At 36.9% G+C, this 21,556-nt stretch overlaps 2 protein-coding genes across 22 annotated transcripts in view; one reads left to right on the top strand and one right to left on the bottom strand.

Moving 5' to 3' along the window:
- Positions 1 to 21,556, top strand: part of LOC118267395 (uncharacterized protein CG43867) — a 254,836-nt gene that overhangs the window by 216,259 nt on the left and 17,021 nt on the right. For 12 of the 21 annotated variants that reach the window (XM_050694187.1, XM_050694180.1, XM_050694185.1 and 9 more), the window contains 13 exons: positions 5,950 to 6,045; positions 7,507 to 7,695; positions 8,468 to 8,587; positions 9,470 to 9,649; positions 10,243 to 10,342; positions 10,801 to 10,955; positions 11,491 to 11,616; positions 12,994 to 13,126; positions 13,639 to 13,872; positions 18,230 to 18,431; positions 19,150 to 19,357; positions 20,461 to 20,622; positions 21,212 to 21,352. In XM_050694187.1, coding sequence (XP_050550144.1) covers positions 5,950 to 6,045; positions 7,507 to 7,695; positions 8,468 to 8,587; positions 9,470 to 9,649; positions 10,243 to 10,342; positions 10,801 to 10,955; positions 11,491 to 11,616; positions 12,994 to 13,126; positions 13,639 to 13,872; positions 18,230 to 18,431; positions 19,150 to 19,357; positions 20,461 to 20,622; positions 21,212 to 21,352 — 2,046 coding nt within the window. Of the gene's footprint in view, positions 1 to 5,949; positions 6,046 to 6,467; positions 6,655 to 7,506; positions 7,696 to 8,467; positions 8,588 to 9,469; positions 9,650 to 10,242; positions 10,343 to 10,800; positions 10,956 to 11,490; positions 11,617 to 12,993; positions 13,127 to 13,638; positions 13,873 to 18,229; positions 18,432 to 19,149; positions 19,358 to 20,460; positions 20,623 to 21,211; positions 21,353 to 21,556 lie in introns of those variants that run through there. The other 9 variants (XM_050694188.1, XM_050694181.1, XM_050694186.1 and 6 more) reach the window with 4 other exon arrangements.
- Positions 15,220 to 16,521, bottom strand: LOC118267808 (3-oxoacyl-[acyl-carrier-protein] reductase FabG-like). The gene has a single exon (XM_035582025.2). It carries the CDS (start codon positions 16,473 to 16,475, stop codon positions 15,735 to 15,737), a length of 741 nt encoding a protein of 246 aa, XP_035437918.2. The 5' UTR covers positions 16,476 to 16,521; the 3' UTR covers positions 15,220 to 15,734.

Raw genomic sequence — 21,556 nt, 5'->3', positions numbered from 1 at the left:
CTCACGTAACTGTTTGACGAGTACCTCGACTAGTTTCAAGACATACTAGAGGCTCATATTCATGAGCAGCATTCCGCGACGATCTTCGTACTGCTACTGACCATAGACATTAGTATAATAATTAATTCTTTTATGTTGTTTTTGTATTTAAAGTGGTCGAAAAATGATAATTTAATTTTGTAAATGCACTATAAATTATCCCTTTTATATAGTTCCAAAACTTATTACTGCTAGCTAGATGAGTCCCGGTAACTCCTTTCGTGAGTACTTTGGTAAGAAATTCAGAGATGAGTCTCTCTTTACAAAGTCCAAAGTAAAATAAAATGAGAAAACCGTACAAGATTATTCTGTAGTGTTCTTTTAAAGAAAGAACCACACAAGTTTGAGTGAACCTATTCTAACATTTTATGTAGATATGTAGACACCCTCTATTTAGGGATGAGTTTTACTATCGGTTATTGTAAACGCACCCTAGATGTGAGAGGAAGTGTGTAGGGCAACGTGTTTTTGTTAAGTTTACTTTACCATTAGGGGTGTTTATTAAGTTCTCAATAGACTATCTGTCAGTGGGTTATATTGCTGGAGATAGTAGCCATTTTGAAACAAAACGTTCCATATAATTATGTATAGGTAATATATTTTTTTTATTGAAATCTTCTAATCAATCCTATTGCCGTCCATACCCGGAGCTGCGGACTGCCTAGCAGGTTACTGGGACTCTGGCTGGAAAAGCAGTAGTACTTAATAAGTTTTTTAGTCAGTAGGTAAGAGTCTGATACTCCTTCTCGCCTCGCCCATGGCGGGAGAAGTCATAGGATGATTTCTCCCCTAAAAAGTTTAGTAAAAAAAGGTATGAGTATGATCATAGATTCGAATAAATTGGAATTCTGTAGTGATAAACCAAAGCGGATTTATTATTATTATTTTATTTATCTGTGTGATTGTATCTTTATCTACAAATGCGAATACCTTATCATTGTACACATTCTCATAACATACCTATTTAATTCAATATTCCGTGGTTGCTCTTCTTCCAAATATCTTGGCATTATAAACTTGGCCCTAGGATCTTACCCACGTAGGTACTCTGTGCTTAAGTAAGGTAACTTAATGCTAATTTATGACCTGCCTTAACAATAGAGCCGGGTGTAGGTGCTACAGAAAGGAAAGATATTTTTTTATATAAGTAAATGGGAATAAGTATAAAAATAAGAAAAGATTGGCACTGTTTTGTGACATTTCGCGTAGTTTTATAAATTAACTAGCTACTTCCGCGCGGTTTCACCCGCACTGCTCAGTTCCTATTGATCGTGGCGTGATGATTTATAGCCTATAACCTTCCTCGATAAATTCGCTATCCAACACAAAAATAATTATTCAAATCAGACCAGTGGTTCCTGAGATTAGCGCGTTCAAACAAACAAAGAAACTCTTTAGCTTTATAATATTAGTATAGTATAGATTTAATTTTGGTATAGTCGAAATTAATAACGGATTCCAATCCATTTCTCTTTATTCTTGAATGAAAAATCGCCGGCAAGTAGCTAGCACCTAATTAAATTATTAACTTTAACGATGTCAACATAACCCAACCTAACCTCAAAGTTCACATTTCCCTTTGCAAATACAATCCTAAACTGTTCAAACCGAATTAAATGTATTTATCCTAAATGCCAATCAGAGACAGATTGTCCAAATTCAGGAATTGAAGAGGGACCAATCCACTTTCACGGTTGGCAAGTCTTCAAACTTGTAATAAAATGTAACTAACCAACGACCATTTAAAGTTAGACTTTGTATGTATTTAGATACGGTTTATATTGTGTTAAGTTTATATACGGTGAATGCTTGTCTTTAAAAGTTAATATTAAGTAATCCCTTTTTAACTTATTTAGGTACCTACTAGCTTTCCGCCCGTAGCTTTGCCCGCGTGAAATTAAATTTTATCATCAGGTGATTCGTCTGCTCGTTTACCGGCTTATACCATAAAAAAAAACATATCAAATATAGTTTTGTTTCCATTTTAAAAATTGGTAAAGTAAACAGTAGGTAGGTACCTAACATAATGAAAACTTGTAAACTAGTGTTTCAAAATAAAGTAGGTACATTATTTGTGTGTGCCTAACCCATAGCACTATCCACAAATTGAGTACTGCATAGGTAGGTATACAACTTAGAAACATTTAAATGTACCTAGGTTCTTTTACAGAGTTACCTACTATTCGCAGAAAAAATGTACCTACTTATCCAAGAAAATGTAAAGTAACAAAGTTAGATTAGATCTAGTTTCAGAAGCTCCGTACAAGTTGAACTTGTTAAACCAATCTAGAATCTATTTAGCTACTTCCATTTAACTTTAGTGAAACAAATGTTTGCTTAGATTTTCTACACGTCTGTAAGGCGTCCTATGTTGTTAGATTGGGGAAAAAAATATTTACTCGCTTATATTCTTGAAAATACCTATGTTATCAGGTGTATTATTCTAGACGTTTAGTTGGTTGAATCGTCTTATTCACACTTAAAAAAAATCCTGATTGTTTAAAAATCTCTACAACTTAATTTGAAACATTTTTTTCTTTCATCGTCAATTCATGAACAGCTGACTTAACCCGCCATAACACAGCACAGATAAAAAAAATAAACATTTTCATTGTAAAATAAAACCAGCCACCCACTTAGCTTCCAAATTCAAATACGAAGAAGTTCGGATGTCTCACATCCGAGTTGAAACCGATTACGATACGTATCCAAGTATTTGAGACAACTTTTGATCTATTCTTGGATCCAAATGGATCGCGTCAGAGCTACCTACGTAAGTACCGATTGATTGCGGTAGTGAAGAAAAAAACGTTACTCTATCGTCAATCATTGTCTATTGCTAGTTGCTCGAGTGGCTGTTTATGAGCAACGATAAGCTTTGAGATGTTAGATATCTATTGGGGTGTTAGATGTATCTTAGTAAATGGTTATGTGACTACTGGACCAATAATTCTTATATCCGTACATAGCTAATTGGTATTAGGATCGAGAGAGAAAAGACTTTTTAAAATTTTAACTATCATAAATTCTAGGGAGAAGTAGTCTACCTAGAAAGTTACTACCAATCTTTATATATATAATTCTTCTGTAAGTGTGTATGTCACTGAACTTCTCTTAAACGACTGGACCGATTTTAATGAAATTTTTTGTGTGTGTTCAAGGGATCTGAGAATGGTTTAGATTCACAATTTGGTCCACTGGAAAATGTATTTTTAATTATTTTTAATTTATTAGTACATAGTTGTTGATTTTGGAATGTTTTACATTGGATCCGACAAATTTTCAAATTAAAGACGTGTAGACAGGACAACGTCTGTCGGGTCCGCTAGTAATTTATAATCTAATAAATAACTATCTAAATCCTGTCGTGTCCTGATGGCAATTTATATTCTCGATCATAATTTGCGCAAGTTAGCAATGACATCCTATCGGAAATTTATTCAATTTATGTCCAATTTACGAAAACTAATAACTGCTAGCACTCACTTAGATAACTAGCTTAAATCAAAGGTCTCTAGACACCTAAATAATAATAATATACTAGCGTCTTACCTGAACTTTATAGACGAAATATACGAGGTTAATACAGGCAGTAGGCAGAATGAATTTGTCGCCGCATAATTATAATTATAAAAATAAATAAATAACCGTTTCCAGTACATCCGGTGGCGCTTACCGATGCGTTCAGCAGCTTATTTATTTTGAACCATAAATCTCGAGTGGTGACATCGAACTTATTTTAACGCTCAAAATAGAAAATATTAGGTATATTTATTTATTGTTGGTACAATAAATGCAATGACAAAAATGTTAATACACAGCAATTAACACTAATTTTAAACACCTCCTTTTTATTAGGAGTTTCCTAACAGTCATTACAAAATTAACTACTGGTTGATGCTGAATAAACAAGGAAGTTTGTAGCGTACAATTAATCGCTGCCAAGTTTAATTAGACAGCGCGTAGCAATGAACTAAACGTATGTTTGCACCCATTCAATTTTTATTTCACTACTATGCCTTTGACCATTACACAATATAAAAATCCTGCCTGCTGGGACTATAACTACTGTATTTTTACATTGCTTATTTTGATAAAACATATTCATCGTCACTTGCAATTATCTTTCCAAACAAGTGCTAACTATTGCTTATTTTTCATCGTGCCGCCTGTCTGAGTGTTACCCGATTTAGAAAGTTCCCGATACTCGTAGCGTCCCCTCTTGTCGTGAGTCAGGCAAATTATAGCATTTGTGATTAATGCGAGCTATTCCTGGGTGTATCCTTCACCCGACGATTCACCTTTCTTTGTTCTTCAAACGCCTATTGTAATACTAGGCACGAATAATGTATAGAACTAGATGTTATGTACTCGAAACTTACAGTTTCTGTGATAAAATTGCACCAAAAGCGCATCAGAACAAAAAAAAAATCGTGTGTATCGGGGTCAAAAAACTAATTTACTTTTTAGGGCGAGTAGTAAAAATCGTCTCACGTCGTGTTTTATAACAGCGGAAATGGTGTACAATCACCTACTTGCCGGCAATCATAAAATACTGACGTTAGGGCTACAAAAGACTTTTCCAGACTCATACTAATGTCCATGTAGGTATACAATGCTAATGTGTTTGGTTATAAAGGGGTAAGGAACTATAGACTATGAAGTGTAGTTACTTCGATGATTCAGTGTCGAATGAGACGTGAAGCCAATGGAATGCTGCTTACTAATATGGTTCAATGATTTTGAGAGTACTAACTATCTACATATAGACCATACGACCTGCATATGCTCTTTAAGTACTTATTATTCAGTATTATGCTCAAATGTTTCACATAATGTCTAAGTATGCAAAAGGCTTTATATTCAGGTCTTAGATTTCGATGTAGACATTCCTAGTACTTTAGTAGCTTCAAAAAAATGTAGGCGGTCAACAAGTATTCCTCTTTATACCAAAGAAATAAAGTATACTTTTGTAAAAAAAAATAAAACTAGCTTTGATAGATTTCGTTTCCTATTGATTTATTTGCTCGAGAGCGGTGACGTAATAAGCTCTAAGATGCTTCGCTAATTTCATTCCATTAACATTGAAAGCTTCTTGGCAAAGCAGAAAGCTTATTTCCGGATCCTGATCAATATCCATATCGGTAGCAAGTCAAATAAGGTTGAAGTGACGGTAATCCTATCCGCATCGGATAACTGTTGTTTCAATTCAAAGTAATACTTGTTAATCCCCACTTCGTGATTGGATTAATCTACTCAACATGCCCGAATGCGCGTGTTTCCTATACATTTTATTAATACAAACAAAACCAGTTCTACATTGTTTGAATTGATAGTATCAATATTTGTTTCATTTTGATTGGATTTGTGATTCTTTGTTAGGGAATGTGAAAACAAATATGGGGATATGGTAGAGTTGAAATAACAAAGACTTGATACAAATTAAAGATCTTAAGTAAGTGTAGGTTTTCTAGTTGTCACTTAATTAAAAGATGTTTTAATAAAACATCAATAAAATTTAAATCTAGTCCACCAAGATGTGCAACATTATCCTACTAAAAATACTAACCCGTATAATGCGGTTAGCCTCACTTCAAACTAGTAACCACAATGTTTTGATACTTAACTATCCCAACACAGCAGTTGCAACATCGTGGCTTGGTTTTAAATCTCTTGATTTTGTCCCGGCCCTATTGCGGTATGTGCGGTCGGTTTTATTACGACAGCTTAAACATAAGCTGCTTGTATTGCAGACTATTTTGGGCTGCGGTTTTTCATTTGGACGTTTATTTACTATTTATTAAGTCCAAACTAAAAACAAATTAACTCAGAACAACACCAATAAATCGTAATGCAATGATAAAAAATAGATACATCTTTAATAATACCTATTGTTTCCTTTTGTTACAGGTCCGCGCCATGGAGCAGCGGCTGTGCGATTGGCCAGCGGGCACTGATGGTGCACCCCGAGCCATTACGCGGCTAGAAGGCCAAATTGAAGAACAGGTATGACTTTTACATTAATAATTATTAAATATTATTTTGAAGGAAAATAAAACTTAACCTTTTTAATTTTAAACAGGCTTTGCGTGCTCGTTTAAAATATTCGTGTACGTAATGAAACTTGAATTGTAAATGTAGTATTGTATTATTTTAATCTGAAAGCTCTAAAATATTTCCGAATTACATTATAACGAAAGTTAATACATTTTTAACTTAGATTTGCGTACCTACAAGGTTCTTTTTAAAATTAAATATTTCAACAAAAGTTATGAACGTTTCCAAAAAAAAAGCCGTGTCGTCATAACCGGTTTTCCAAGTAGAATCAAAGAGAAACCAAACGTAACCACAGAGTTTGAACTCAGAAACGAAACGGAACGTCATTGTGACGTAAAACACAAAGCTCAAGTTCAATGTTTACTTTACAACATATTTATTTTTCGTAAATAACTAAAATAATGAATAAAACAGTGTGTTATTATGATGTTATTCCAATATAATGGATACAAACTTTCTTTTGTGCTCACAATTAAATAGTTTAAGTGTTTCTCAATCGGTAAAATGTTGTGACAAAAACTATGAACTTAGAAAGTGCTAATACAAAGCAAAATGCAGGTAAATAGAGATTAAAACTCGTTCTGATATGAATAACTTTATTTGAACTACCTTCGACTAAGATTTAGGTTACATTCTAGAATTTATAATAAGCTTTTCAGTTAATTTTATGATTAGTTTTGACTTTTTTACAGTTATAACGTTCTATTAAGATTTTTAACTTAGATAATGTAAGTTTATTGGAATTGTTTTATGTTAAGTAGCTCATAATTTTGTTTTAAATAATGTTAAACGTATATTTATGTTGCAGTTACGATAAAACAGTGCAAGTTTTTGTTTAATACAATTTAAACTTTGATTTTACTGATAGACATTTAAATAAATTACAATTTAGTTTATTATTTTACTAAAACGTAGATAGTCAATTTGTAAATTACATGGCTATTATTGTAGAGTTCAATAAGTACCATTACAATACTGTTATGATCTTTCTGTTTAATCCCATACTGGATACATGAAGTTGATTCAATATCTTTGTTTCTATTATTCTTACCAAACAAATTACCAAAAGCAAAGAGAAAGGAATGTCTTTTATATTTTAACTTATTTACTACAAATAAAACATAATGTATAATAATTACTACATTCAAAATGCTGTACTCACTGACATTTAATGGTTACTTGAATTATTCCTTAGTTCTGAAAACAATTGTTAACGACTTGGTGAAGTCACCATTAAATTACTCTGAGTATGATGGTTAATCACACAAAACCATTGTAACGGTTTGTCTGTGGGGTCTGAATAATTTATCATAATATTTATATATCCTCTCTCTTTCATAATAATATCATTACCTTACTACTAAGCAATAAAAACAACATATTGCTACAACTGAAGCATCCTGTTGACAGAAGCAGCTAAGACTCCAGGACGCGAAGCAGGTGGAAGCGAAGGCAGCCCGCATCAAGGAGTGGGTGACCAACAAGTTGCGGGAGCTGGAACAACAGAACCAACTGCTTAGGGAACAGAACGACCGCTGTAACCAGCAACTTGAGTTACTCCGGAACCATATAGCGGCTTCGGGTAGTCGGAATTGCACTGTAAGTATAGGCTATCATTAAAATCTTTGAAACTAATCTTTTTTAATAGCTTTTCAGAGTGATGTTACTTGTGTCTCATATTATTATATATTTTATTGGTTCTAAATTGTGGTATTTACCTACTAATCATTATTAATTGATATATTTTAACTGCTAATACATTAGTAGGATATAAATGATTAACAACTGCACTCAGAGCCATATAATGATAAGTTAAACTATTCCTTAGTAACGATTTTGTTACATAAACAATTGCTAAGGACTGGGATAAGTAACTTTTAAATAACTCTGAGTATGGCGATTTCATAACATAATGTAGTTACACTATGTTACTACACACAGTAGTTATTTTCATTAACAGAATGTTCTGAACTGGTCATGATACATTTCACTATTATACTAAAGCTTTACAAACTAATTAAGCTTAGTAAATGTTACATGAGGCTTGAAGCTTTATTCATTACATTCTTCAGAAAAAAAAGTTTTGTCGACTAGCCCAATGGCAGAGTTACATAGAATAATTTAATTTATTCTGACTAGGTACTATCTCACTACCATATAACTACAAAAAGTTCTATTTGACATGAAAACTATGCTCCGTTACACAAATTCACATTTCGATTTGGCATCAAAAATATTGCCTCTAAAAGTATTCCAACTTAGCTAAAAACTCCTTTCTATAAATTACAATAGAATATTTAACCCAATTTAAATCCTCCCATATAGCTAGTACAATTATTGACACAAAATACATAACTTAAAACTTCTCCAGTTTTTACCAACTCGAGCGAGCCTATCGCTTGAGGTGCGAACAGATGACGGTTCACCCCGAGCCACATCCAGTCTATTGGCCTCAAATCGTCGACGCTCAGAGAGCCTAGAGGGTCCCCAGGTAGTTCTATGTTGCCTGTAGGGCGCTAGCCATCTTTAGTTTGCGACCAATCACCGCTGATGTTATTCTTATTATTTTTTTATTGTTGCACTGTTATATTAAAATGTCTTATGAGAACAGACTTTTTTATGTGTATATTTGTCTTTATTGTGATGTCTTGGTGTAAGTTGCGGCTGTACTCAGAGACATTTAATGATTACATAAACTATTCCTTAGTAACGATTTTGTTCTGAATACAATTGCTAAGGACTGGGTTAAGTAATCTTTAAATGACTCTGAGTATGGCGGTAAAAGAGTGATGAGTTTAATTATTAAAGGTTTAAAGATGTAGAAAAAACAAGAGAATATCAAATTAAAAATCCACTCCATTATTATCTTCTACTTTTTTTTTCTTTAGCTGTAAATATGAATATTTTAAGTTCATTGTGCTGTCAGTTTATTTCCAAAAGATCATTTCCATTACTTTTGTTTCTATGAACATGAATATTAAATTAATTTGCTAACTGTCACTATGCAAGGCTACATTAAAGTTTTTATTTCTCGCACAATTTTAGATGTTTCACAACTATTTCCCTTATCTTTTATTACCTCCAATCATTTACATTTGATAAAATAATGAAAGGCAAAGAAATCTGAATATATTCAGCTGTTGTAACTACAGGTATTAAAATTATACTTACTATCTAATAAACAATTTTATGTAAAATATACAATTATAAATCAGGTATAAAATAAAATAAAAAAAATGCTAGGGAAAAGCCTTAAATGTTTTACATGCTTTAAATGTCGTAATGTTTACCAAACTATCCAAATTCTCACAAGCCAAATACTAGGCTCAAAAAAAAAGAAAATAAAACTCAATTCCATTTTCAAACTCCACAGTTACCAATAAATTCATCGGAGCCCCACTACAGTACGCCGGTGCGACACAGACGGAACCTGTCCATCGGTACTACCAACATAGCGAATACCGTCAATGCTGCCAACCCTCCCGGCCTGAACACCATGAATAGGACTATGGATGAAAAGACTACTGCCAGCTTATTGGCTGATGATTTAGCGGTAAGTGGCTTCTGTATATTACTGGGCTTTTTTCGGTGTTTCGAAAATTTCTCAGTGGTAGCACGGAGTCTGGAAATGTGCCCGGTATATGGCAATAGGCTCACCACCTATTACATGGGACTTACAACATAAATTGTGAAAAGTGGGTGTGCATTGTACAGTGGCCTTACGTGCCGTAATGTGCACCTCTGCCTACCCCTTCGGGGATTAAAGGCGTGACGATATGTATGGCTTCTCTATACAAAAAATAATCTTGTCATAGATTCAGGTTATTGGCGCAGCTGTTTCTTAGTTTAGTGCGGACTACCTAGCGAGTTTACCGGGGCTCCAGCTCGAAAAGCAGGAGTAGGAACGGGGTGGTTTTTAGTCAGTAAGAGTCTGACACCCCCTTTCGCCAAAGGCCAAAGAAGCCATTGGATGATTTTTCCTCTCAAAAATATCTCAAACTTATTATTTAACGGCATAAAAAATTAATCCCACTATGTAAGGATTTATCTCACCATGTAAAGTTTTTATAGATTAAGTTTTCAGATTGAATTGATAAAAATAAAAACAAATATTGTGTATTAATTATATTTTAATTCGAATTCCAGGCGGCCGTAGAGAACTTAGTGGTGCTACCGACAACGCCTAATACTTCAACTGACGGTGACACCACGCACGACTACGCTGAGATTTATACACCCAGCAGAGGTATGTACTTATATTGATATGTTGTAATTAATTTTGACATTTCTTCTCACATTTTTACCTAAGTATTTTATTGACAAAATTAGAGTACAGCCAACAAAATGTAGGTTAACAGTTCCAATTAGGTATTATTCTTTCTCTATATTCCTTGACGTTAAAATTCGGACCGCAAGTGTGGTAGAGCCATGTAGCTCGACCGGAGTGATACCTCACAGAAAACCGAGGTTAATAGAGGCCCAATTGCTTTCCCAATTTCCCAACAACCCTAAAATCCCTAACCAAAAGGCTGGCAACGCACTTGTAACACCTCTGTTGTTTCGGGCGGCGACGATTACTTACCATCAGGTGATCCGTCTGCTTATTCACCGGCTTATACCATGAAAGAAAAAGTATAGCCCGGGCTCTAGTTAAAGCGAACTTTCAGAACCAATCTTCATAAAACTACATATATTTCGTTCCAGAGCGCACCCCGGCGTGGCAAGGCAACGTGAACGTGATAGTGCAGGGCAACAGCCGCGGCGGGTCCTCCACCGGCGACAGTTCCACCTCGGAGCAACCGCGGCCCCCCACCCCGCCGCTACATCGGTTCCCTAGTTGGGAGGCTAAGATTTATCAGGTAATGTTTTATTGTAAAGCTTATTGAATTTTGTCTACGTTTTGACGATGGTAATGTACTGTTTATCGTTTAATACCAAGCGAATTGGTAATCAAACGTCAGTGTTTTACGAATAAGCTCTTGATTTTAACATTGATTGAATGTGATCTTCATGATCACAGTGTCAGTCAAGGAATGTAGTCTACTTTGTCTAACAAATGAAATATGCAAATCAAGACAAGCTACCACGTCTGTTTACCCACCCTCAGCGATGACTCTTTAATTTATCAAACTCACGTCATAAATGCTCAAAATTTAAAAGTATATTTTTGTAATAACTGTCGTGATACATACTTAATTAACTAAAAATCACAGTTTGCTCTCACGTATATAACCACAAATAGGACTTTATCATGAGCAGCGTGCGCAGAAATCGCGACGTCGCCGCGTGCGCGATTTTTAGTTCTTTTAAAAGTACTAACAAAATCCTCAAAAAGAGCTCTCCCAGTATATAATAAGACTCATTCACCTAAACCATATTCTCTCCGCACCCCAGGTGGCAGACGACGGACTCCAACAATCAGTGGAGGAGGAACTGTCCCCGCCGCCGTGTCCGCGGCCCATGCACGAGTCCACCAGCTACCAGGATATATCCGTCCCAGTCTACGCCACTGTTAAAGGGGTAAGTGTATGTTTAATGATATATCCGTCCCAGTCTACGCCACTGTTAAAGGGGTAAGTGTATGTTTAATGATATATCCGTCCCAGTCTACGCCACTGTTAAAGGGGTAAGTTAATCTGAATGTTTAATGATATATCCGTCCCAGTCTACGCCACTGTTAAAGGGGTAAGTTCATGTACATGTTTAATGATATATCCGTCCCAGTCTACGCCACTGTTAAAGGGGTAAGCTCATGTGCATGTTTAATGATATATCCGTCCTAGTCTACGCCACTGTTAAAGGGGTAAGTTAACGTACATGTTTAATGATATATCCGTCCCAGTCTACGCCACTGTTAAAGGGGTAAGTTAACGTACATGTTTAATGATATATCCGTCCCAGTCTACGCCACTGTTAAAGGGGTAAGTTAACGTACATGTTTAATGATATATCCGTCCCAGTCTACGCTACTGTTAAAGGGGTAAGTTTATGTGTATGTTTAATGATATATCCGTCCCAGTCTACGCCACTGTTAAAGGGGTAAGCTAACGTACATGTTTAATGATATATTTGTCCCAGTCTACGCCACTGTTAAAGGGGTAAGTGTATGTGCATGTTTAATGATATATCCGTCCCAGTCTACGCCACTGTTAAAGGGGTAAGTTAACGTACATGTTTAATGATATATCCGTCCCAGTCTACGCCACTGTTAAAGGGGTAAGTTAACGTACATGTTTAATGATATATCCGTCCCAGTCTACGCCACTGTTAAAGGGGTAAGTGTATGTTTAATGATATATCCGTCCCAGTCTACGCCACTGTTAAAGGGGTAAGTTTATGTGCATGTTTAATGATATATCCGTCCCAGTCTACGCCACTGTTAAAGGGGTAAGTTAACGTACATGTTTAACCCGTTGTGTTGTGTTGTGTTCTCATATACTGACAGATTAGAGGTTAATGAAGACACACAGAAGAATTATCCAATTCGGTGCAGCCGTTCTGGAGTTAGCCATTATAACACATATACAACTTATTTTTAGGAGCTATGCTGTGAAACTGTGTGACCGTTTCTACCGATTCTAAGCTATTTAGCGGTGCGAGGAAGATGTGCTATAAAGATCGAAAGACGTCATCGCAAAGTAACTGTACGAGGAAAATGCGCAGCGCGAGTATGCGATGTATCGATAGTAAGAAGCCATGCATAGCACGCATCTTTCTATATAAAAACAGGTCTTAGTTGAATCCGTTTCCACCAGTGCTAAGCTATGTGTACCAATGAATATAATCGGTGGAAGCCAAACGCATCTACAGCAACGTACCATACCGCACATCTCTAAAACACATTATGATGATGATATTTTGTTGTATTCCCGACTAATATTCGTTTCATTGTTCCAGCGTGCCAGTCAGATAAGGTCGATGCCTTTCACGGGCGACTCCTCGGACGACTCGTCAGATGGAGAGGAGTCCATGGGCGTCACCGTACATAACACCCCGCATCATCAGCTTGTCAACGTCAACCCTATGTTTAGTAAGTTATTTGTTTTTTACCCTATTGTTGTAAGACAGCCTCGTTGGTGCGACTGCCGGTCAAAAGGTCTCGGCTTCGATTCCCGGGTCGGGCAAAGTAATACTTGGCTTTTTGCATTTGATAAGGCCAGTTTTATTACTTATCTAGGCGTTGATTTGTTTTCTAGAGATTCAATTTTAATACATTCTAGAGATAGTATTTTGACACTCTTGTATGGAACTTTGGTAAATTTTTATTCTTATCATATTTTGTTATTTAAAAATTTGAATCCGTTAACAAATTTTATCATGATCTACTATGTATTAGTATATAACTTGAAAATGTAACATCCTAATACGATTCAATTCTGAGGTCGTGTATGTTACACTGAATTTTTTTGTTGAAGCTCACCAAAATCTTACAAATGCTGAACCTCTTTATACTGAACCAGCACTTCACCTGGTAAAAAGTGACAATAGAGCGCATGTACCTACAAATATAAGCAACTTAATAACTTTATCTTTATTTCCTAGGCGGCCAAACCTCAACCCAAATGCCGATAAACAACGTGAACCTGACAAGTACACTACCAGCAGCCCTGCAGCAGGCGACGGGCGCGCTGGTACTGGCCAGCAACGGCCAGTGCAGCTCGTCCGACACCAGCCTCAGCGCCAGCAGCCCGTCCAAGAGTGTGAAGACCAGCTCCAGTCTAAGTCCTGCTAAACGATCCAGTTCTGGCTCGCCTAGCAAGCAGAGTAAGACTCGAGGTATGTTGATTTTTTTTTAAATAAACGCGCTTTAGCAGAGAGTAAAGTTCCCTAAGAAAAGGAGGATCCTCCGAACCTGGCGGGCTTTCTGCCCAACTGTTGTTCATTGGGATTTTCTATCCGTCTTGATTCGCATGTAAACTTCGTATGTGCGATGCAGGTTAATTGTGACGTCATCCGTTGATTTGCTCGTCGATAGTCTATGTGCGACTTCTGTCATCTGTCACTTGTCAGTGTCGCCACATCACTCCCCCAAGACAGGTCGATCCTGTTGAGACGGCTGTCGATGCTTGAGATGAGCAGAGCCAGTTAGAATTAGTTCCAGTGTTGTGCCGCTGAATGCCCAGTTCGGGTGAGCGGTGCAGGGCGATACTCCAATCGGAGTAGTGAAGCTCGCAGTTCCCACGGTTCGGGGAATAGATGCTTAGGTGCGTAGTGGCTGGCGTCTGCGTTGACGGGAGGAAGACGTCCTCAGACCGTGTGCAGAAAGTGCTGTGCCTAGACGCTGATGAGGCCGTAGGGAAGAACCAGGCTGCATATCTTCGATGTAGCGTGTGGTGGTCCCTGATGAGGCCGAGGATGCTGGTTGGCTGCGACTTGATTACCGCTCAGCGGAGAAGTGATGGGTGAGGGAGATGGCGATAAGGATGACGGTGCTGATCTGCTCCGTGAAGGTTGGTTTCAATCACGTCGGGGTCACCACTTTAGGGAACAGAGAGTAAAGTTCCCTAAGAAAAGGAGGATCCTCCGACCAGGCGAGGTGATCATGCCTGGCGGGCTTTCTGCCCAACTGTTGTTCGTTGGGATTTTCTATCCGTGTTAATTCGCGTGTAAACTTCGTATGTGCGATGCAGGATAATTGTGACGTCATCCGTTGATTTGCTCGTCGATAGTCTATGTGCGACTTCTGTCATCTGTCACTTGTCAGTGTCGCCACAGCGCCATACTAAGAATTTCTCCTCTGTCGTGGGTGCATTAACAAACGTACTAGTGCACATTCCGTTCCTTTTGGTTTTTTTAATTAGGCCTTGTTAGGTTTAACGGTAGGTGCGATGTAGAATTTATGACGTCATCCGTTGATTTGCTCGTCGATCGTCTATGTGTGATTTCTGTCATCCGTCACTTGAGACGTGTCGGTACAATGTATAGTAAAATAGGGCTCATTACATAACTGGCAAATAGTAGAAAAAATAAAATGCTACAAAGACAAAAAACCTACCATTGCTTACTTACGCGCACATCAGGCGATCCGTTTATAAAAGAAAATAAATCCACGTTATGCTTGTGTTATGTACATACAACATAATAATTTAAACTTCATAATATTTTAGTAATAAAAAACAAACGCAATATGTGATCATTTAATTGAAAGACATCAATAAAGTGCAATACATCTAAACTCAAACTACAGATTCACTACAAGTTTAAACATTATTTCATTGTAATGTTATAACTTAATTTAAATTCAATAAAGCTACACACAAATAATAACTTTGCCTTATATAAGGAGCTTTATCTACCACGGCTTTAATGGGAGGTAGTACTGTGTTTGAAGATCAGAATAGAATAGTAAAATATAAATTATTAATTAGGAGTATTTATTTTATTAAAAAAAAAAAACTATGTATGAGTTTGTTACGATAGAGCTGTCTCTTTCACTGTCTCTGTCAACAATTGCTATCATTGACGAAGCGACGCGTCGTGCGTATTTGTGACCAATTTATGCAGAGTAGTGTCGAAGTTTATTTAATTTATACGGGTACGAAATTTCTTCACTATTGTAATCTTCAAATACAACACTACCCCTATCATTAAAGCCGTGGCAGATAATTTTAGAACACCTTATATATACAATTAAAAAGTTACTTAGTCAGCATCTTTCCGTTATCAACCACATAATCAACACCGGTAATGCTCCTAGCTTTATCACTAGCCAAAAACAGTATGACATCGGCAATCTCTTCAGCGTCAGAGACTTTACCAAGCGGCAAAGTAGGTGCTAAAGCTTCCCAAGGTGTATCATTGCCGGCATTTATCAAGACATCAGATACAGTCGGCCCAGGACTTATATTGTTCACCCTCACTCCATACTTTGCTAGCTGTAGAGCGAGTCCTCTTGTTAAATGGTCCACTGCGGCCTTCGACACTCCATAGGCCATTAGACAGGCATCAGGGTATATTTTCCCAGCAATACTTGATATGTTCACTATATTTCCTTTTGTCTCAATAATGTGTGGGACAGCTAAGTGGGTCATGTGGAATAACGCTCGTAGGTTCGTCTCCATCAATTCATCGAAGGTTTCTAGAATGTTCTCATCCAGTATGTTGCCGTCTCTCACGATTCCTGCGTTGTTTACTAGGACGTCGATCTTCCCATACGCTTGAATCGTCTCGTCAATTATTCTCTTAGCGTCTTCCATGTTGGTGATATCAGCTTTAATGACCAAAGGATCCGAGCACTTTTTGGCTGTCTCAGATAGTTTTGTCTCGTTCCTTCCCACTATAACCACATTAGCGCCTTCTCGAGAGAAAAGGATAGCAGTAGCTGCTCCTATCCCAGAGCTTCCTCCAGTAACCAACACTACTTTGTTTGCAAAACTCATTGTGATTGGTTGATGTATGCGAGCTGAAGTCTTTGCTTAGACTGAAGCAAAAATGTTTCCTTTCCCCTTTTTTATATGATTTTCTTCTACAAATATACTTAAATATGACCTTTGGACTCTATAATTACATACATTTTTAATGTGACGTGTCTCATCGTGGTATATACTTAGTATTTAATTAATGAAAGTAGTCTGTATAATGTCCAAAATGACTTTACCTAACTTTGGACACCTGGCCAGTGTTAGTGCTTTAGTACTAATATTTTATTTAGAGAATATTTGAAGGTGACTTAACGACTCTCACCTTGAACTTTTCAGACGTTTAGATATTTAATAAGGCTTTTCAATTAGGTAGATAGCTGAATAATTATTTAGTAGAAACTTCCAGAAGAAACTTAGACACGAACGCTACAAATTATTACCTACAAAGTTTTCATTTATGTTTATTTTTTCGTGGCTCGGTACTAGTTACTTTTGTTTTTATAATTCGTTGAGTAATTACCCTAAAAACAGTAGACAAAGATCCGCTTATGTACTTTTATTAATTAAGACAATTCCTTAAGCCTCTTATGTACAGTGTAATTGTTAATTATGTAAACATTTCGGACATATCATTTCTGTCACTATTACTATTAGTTTGCAACTGTTACAAAATTTGCATCAGTTACTATTAACTATCAGTCTGTAACTGTCACTGTCACAATGCTCAGTAATGAGGCATCAATTACCTCGCTTACGCTTGTTCAAGGCGGAATTTTGACATAAGCTCCATACAAAATGTGTCAAAATTCTACCTCTGGTAGGCAAATCTATAGTTAAATTATAGGAAATCTAAGAAATCACCTTGTTGCTTGCTCAAGGTAGATTGACAGTTTACAAGTTATACAATTTGAAATTATGGGTCTCCTCACGTTGGTCAAGTGGATGCTGGGACTCGTTCGATTCCCATGTCGGGCAAAGTATTGCTAGGCTTTTTCTCTTTAAAGTCCGCAGCCCCACACTGTTTTCAAACACTTACGCTTAGCAGCTATCACGACGGGTTTTTAACTTTGTAAAAAAACATCGTTTATAATTTGAAATGACCCCGTCACCTATAAACCGATGAGGACATGCTACAATACTTATCGTGTGATTATTATAGTCCATTGTGTATGATTCGAAAACATCCTTGTCCTATTACATACGGACAAACTAATGTAACGTGACGCGAGTTAGTTCTAGTGCTAGTGATTTTAATTTGTTGTGGGGATAAGTGATCAAAATATTAATGAAAATCTTTGACTCTTAGTTAGTTAGTCTGTTTAAAGAGTGAGTCGAGTTTAACATTAATAACTTAAATACTTATTTACTTTCTATTTTATTTTTGTTGTGTTAAGTGTTGATATTTATAAAGATATTTCATTATTCTTTTTCTTTATTCTATACTCAATAAGTATTTCAAAAGACTCATAAATAAGACGTATTTACACACTTCTGCTTACTCCTTCGGGGATTAACCGCTTGTATATAAGATACAATAGAAAACACATTGTGTCTCGCGTAGATCTGCGTTCTGTCCCACCAAGGGTTAAAGGATATGACGTTATGTTCCATAACTTTAATGAACGATAAACATTTTGTAAATTTTCATTTGTACAAAGTATAATATGTACCTAAAGCTTTCGTCAATGTCTATATCTGAATCATCTTAACTCACGAACTTTACCCCGCTCATCTTCTAATATAATGGTTCTAAATTCTTCTCTGTATTCCAGACACATCATTCGAGTCAGGCATGTCGGACGACTACGCGATACCGCCGGACGCGGTGTCCTGCGACAGCACGGCGTCACCGTCGCTAGCGTCCCTGTGTCGCGCGCCGCCCACCACCGACTCGCCGCGGCGACACGACGCCTTGGAGAAGAGCGGCCATCTTGCCAAGTTAGGTGGCAAACTCAAGACCTGGAGGAAACGATGGTGAGTTCTGATCAAGTTTGGTTTAAAAAACGAAAGTTTTACTTTATAAGTGTGTGGGAGAGTCATACTTTAGCACTAATGGGCTGGCTCGACCGTAGTGATATCACGACCTCACAGAAAACGGACGTGAAACAACGCTTGCGTTTCGTTGTGTAAGTGAGGTTACCGGGGCTCACTTACCTCCATTCCTGATCTTCTCAATCCCCAATTCCCCAACAACCCTTAAATTCCTAACCCCCAAAAGGGCGGCTACGCACTTGTAACGCCTCTGGTGTCCATGGTCGACAGCGATTGCTTAACGTCAGGTGATTCCTCAGCTCGTTTACCGCCTTATACATAAAAAGTACCTACTTATATGAATAGATTTTGCGATCTGAATGAAAATACGGTACTTGTACTTAGGTATTCGTTTATTTCACGAATGTTCCTGTGGAGCGTAAAAACAATTGAGTAGGTACATATCTTATAGTTAATGAATGTTATTTTTCAATTGGCGCCAGTGATGAGTCTATCGCTTAGGTATTATCATATTTAAAATGTAGGCATATTAAATTGCTTCTTGATCTTACCAATTTCCACCTTCACCGATTTTGATGGGACATTTATTGCAGGTTAGGTACACAAAGCCCAAAATCTACGCGAACGCACCCGCGCGCATGCACTAGTACAAAATATTTTTCACTAAAACTTATATTTTTATTATTTCCTCACAAAATAGGTTCGTCCTCAAAAACGGGACGCTTTCATATTGGAAGTCGCAATCGGAGGTGAACAGGAAGCCTCAAGGTCAGATCGGTCTCGGCGAAGCCTGCAAGATATCGCGGAATGAGGGCGCGGCGACATTCGAGATATTCACCGGCAGTAGGACGTACTACTTGACCGCTGACAGCATCGCCACTATGGAGGACTGGATTAGAGTTCTACAGGTATGTAAAGAACTGTTCATACATTTAGTTTAGAGTGGTAAAAAGTTAAGAAGATTATTTAATCTTCTATTTAGAAGCCGACGGATTATATTTAAAGGTTGGACTTGAGCGGTGTTATCCACTCACAGGATATAAGCCTGAATGTGGATCACACAAAGAGTTGCACCGTGCTACTGTTTAGTTTTGTTAATAATTTTGGGAATCTATATAGGTATTAGGTAAAATTATAATTTTATGCATTACAACATAAAATTACCTCTAGGTAGACTGAGAAGTAAAAACAAACTTTTACCGTTTTAATTGTAGGTAATTAAACTTCACAGTAGTGAAGGAAACGGTGAAATAATCTTAATGTGCACACTGTTTAATCAATTTCTTTTATCAAAAATAACGTCATTACTGTGTACCCATGATTATTATTTAAATTCAATTAAGTACTTACGGTTTGTTGAGATTGGTACTTCCGTGTTGTTTAATTTATTAAAGGGATTACATAAATATTTTGTACACAAATTATTTAATGTTTGAGTAGCAATTTTACTTATTACTTTAACTGATTAGTTTCCATGATCAAGTGACGCGTGGAAGGTCACACATGTTATTAATTAAAGAGTAGGTAGATCTCCTACTGGAGGCAATATTAATATTAACTGTTTATTTTGAAGTACCTATTTTCAGTGTTTTAAGCTGTCTTAATATGTTTTGACATTACACGTGTCACAAAATATGCATATTCAATTCTAGGTACGCGGGAAAGCGGATCTTAATACTAGATAAGAATAGAATTATTATACCTTTAACCGTATTTTAAATTCAAACAGTAACATCGCTCAATTAAAGGATGTTTTTTCCATGAAACGGTTGGTTTTTCTCCTGTGTCGTGGGTGCAGTTACAAACATACAAGTTTACTTACACATGACACCCAGACCCGAAATAACAAATTGTGGATCACACAAAGAGTTGCTCCGTGCGGGAATCGAGCCACCGCGCCAACCGTACAGTCATATATGTATTTAATATGTAATAAGACCCGTAAAAACTTTAAATGTCACCTCTAAAACAATTGTCTACCATTACCACTAACCACCTCGTATTATTCTAGAACGTCCAAAGAAGAAACGCGACGAAACTCCTGCTGAGCAAAGAAGACAATAAGCCTACGATCCAGGGCTGGCTCACCAAGGTCAAGAATGGCCACGCCAAGAAGAGCTGGTGCGTGCTCATTGGGAAGATGTTCCTGTACTTCAAGTCGCCTGGAGACCAGGTATGTGGTGATGTTGGGAGCTCTATTCACTTATTTTACTTTGGGATATTTTAAGCCAGTTTAGTAGCTATGTGTAGGATTATGAATATTTGTAAAATATGTGTGAAGGGAATAGATAGTATTGATTAAGATTTAATCTGTAAACTATGTCTTTCCTATATGAAATGATTGGGTCTATCTGTATCACACTGCTTCAGTTTCTGTAAATAATTATCTCAAGTAAATAATACTTCAGATTTTTACAGTGAACTCAGACATGTACTTAGGAGACGTGTGACGTAACGCTACTTTAGTTCTTACAAAAATATTATTACATGTACGTAGGCCAGTACAAGAGTGCGAATTGTCCCGTCAAGGGAATGTGACGCACAACTCACCTAAGTGTGAGCGAGAGATCAGATAAAAATTACTTATGACAGTTTGTACGTTTGTAATGGCCGATGAGCCAGCGGCGTACTATAGATGTATAGTACTCCACCAGCAAATGTCCAAAGTGTAGTTTTATATCCATAATCTTAAAGTTTATGGTTTCATGTAAATTGATACTTGTCTCAAAATAATTGCTCTAAAATGATTACTTTCTTCACAGAACCCAACCGGCCAGATCAACATGCGAGACGCGCGAGTAGAAGACGTGGAACACGTATCAGACTCCGACTCAGAAGAGAAGAACGATGACACTCGCAACCACCTCACCGTCGCCATCTATCCGCAACACCAGGTAACTGGGGTCAGTGACAAATTCATATATTATATTGGTGTAGTGATTCGTCTTAGATGTAGATGGCGCTCATCGCAATTTTGGTAGCGATGTTATAAAGTAGATTTTACTGTTTCTTTTATTACACTTTTGAATCGCTATCATAAATCGTTGTGAGTGTTGTACTTTGTAAAAGTATTTAATTATCATGAAATTAAAATCTACTCCTAGCAT

This window comes from Spodoptera frugiperda, chromosome 6 (genome assembly GCF_023101765.2).
Source record: "Spodoptera frugiperda isolate SF20-4 chromosome 6, AGI-APGP_CSIRO_Sfru_2.0, whole genome shotgun sequence".
NCBI classification, from domain to species: Eukaryota; Metazoa; Arthropoda; class Insecta; order Lepidoptera; family Noctuidae; genus Spodoptera; species Spodoptera frugiperda.
Note: the sequence above shows the minus strand (reverse complement) of the source record. Positions and strands in the feature narration are given on the sequence as shown.

Coding starts and splice junctions, on each gene's coding strand:
- LOC118267808 (XM_035582025.2), bottom strand. CDS start 16,475: ATGAGTTTTGCAAACAAAGTAGTGTTGGTTACTGGAGGAAGCTCTGGG.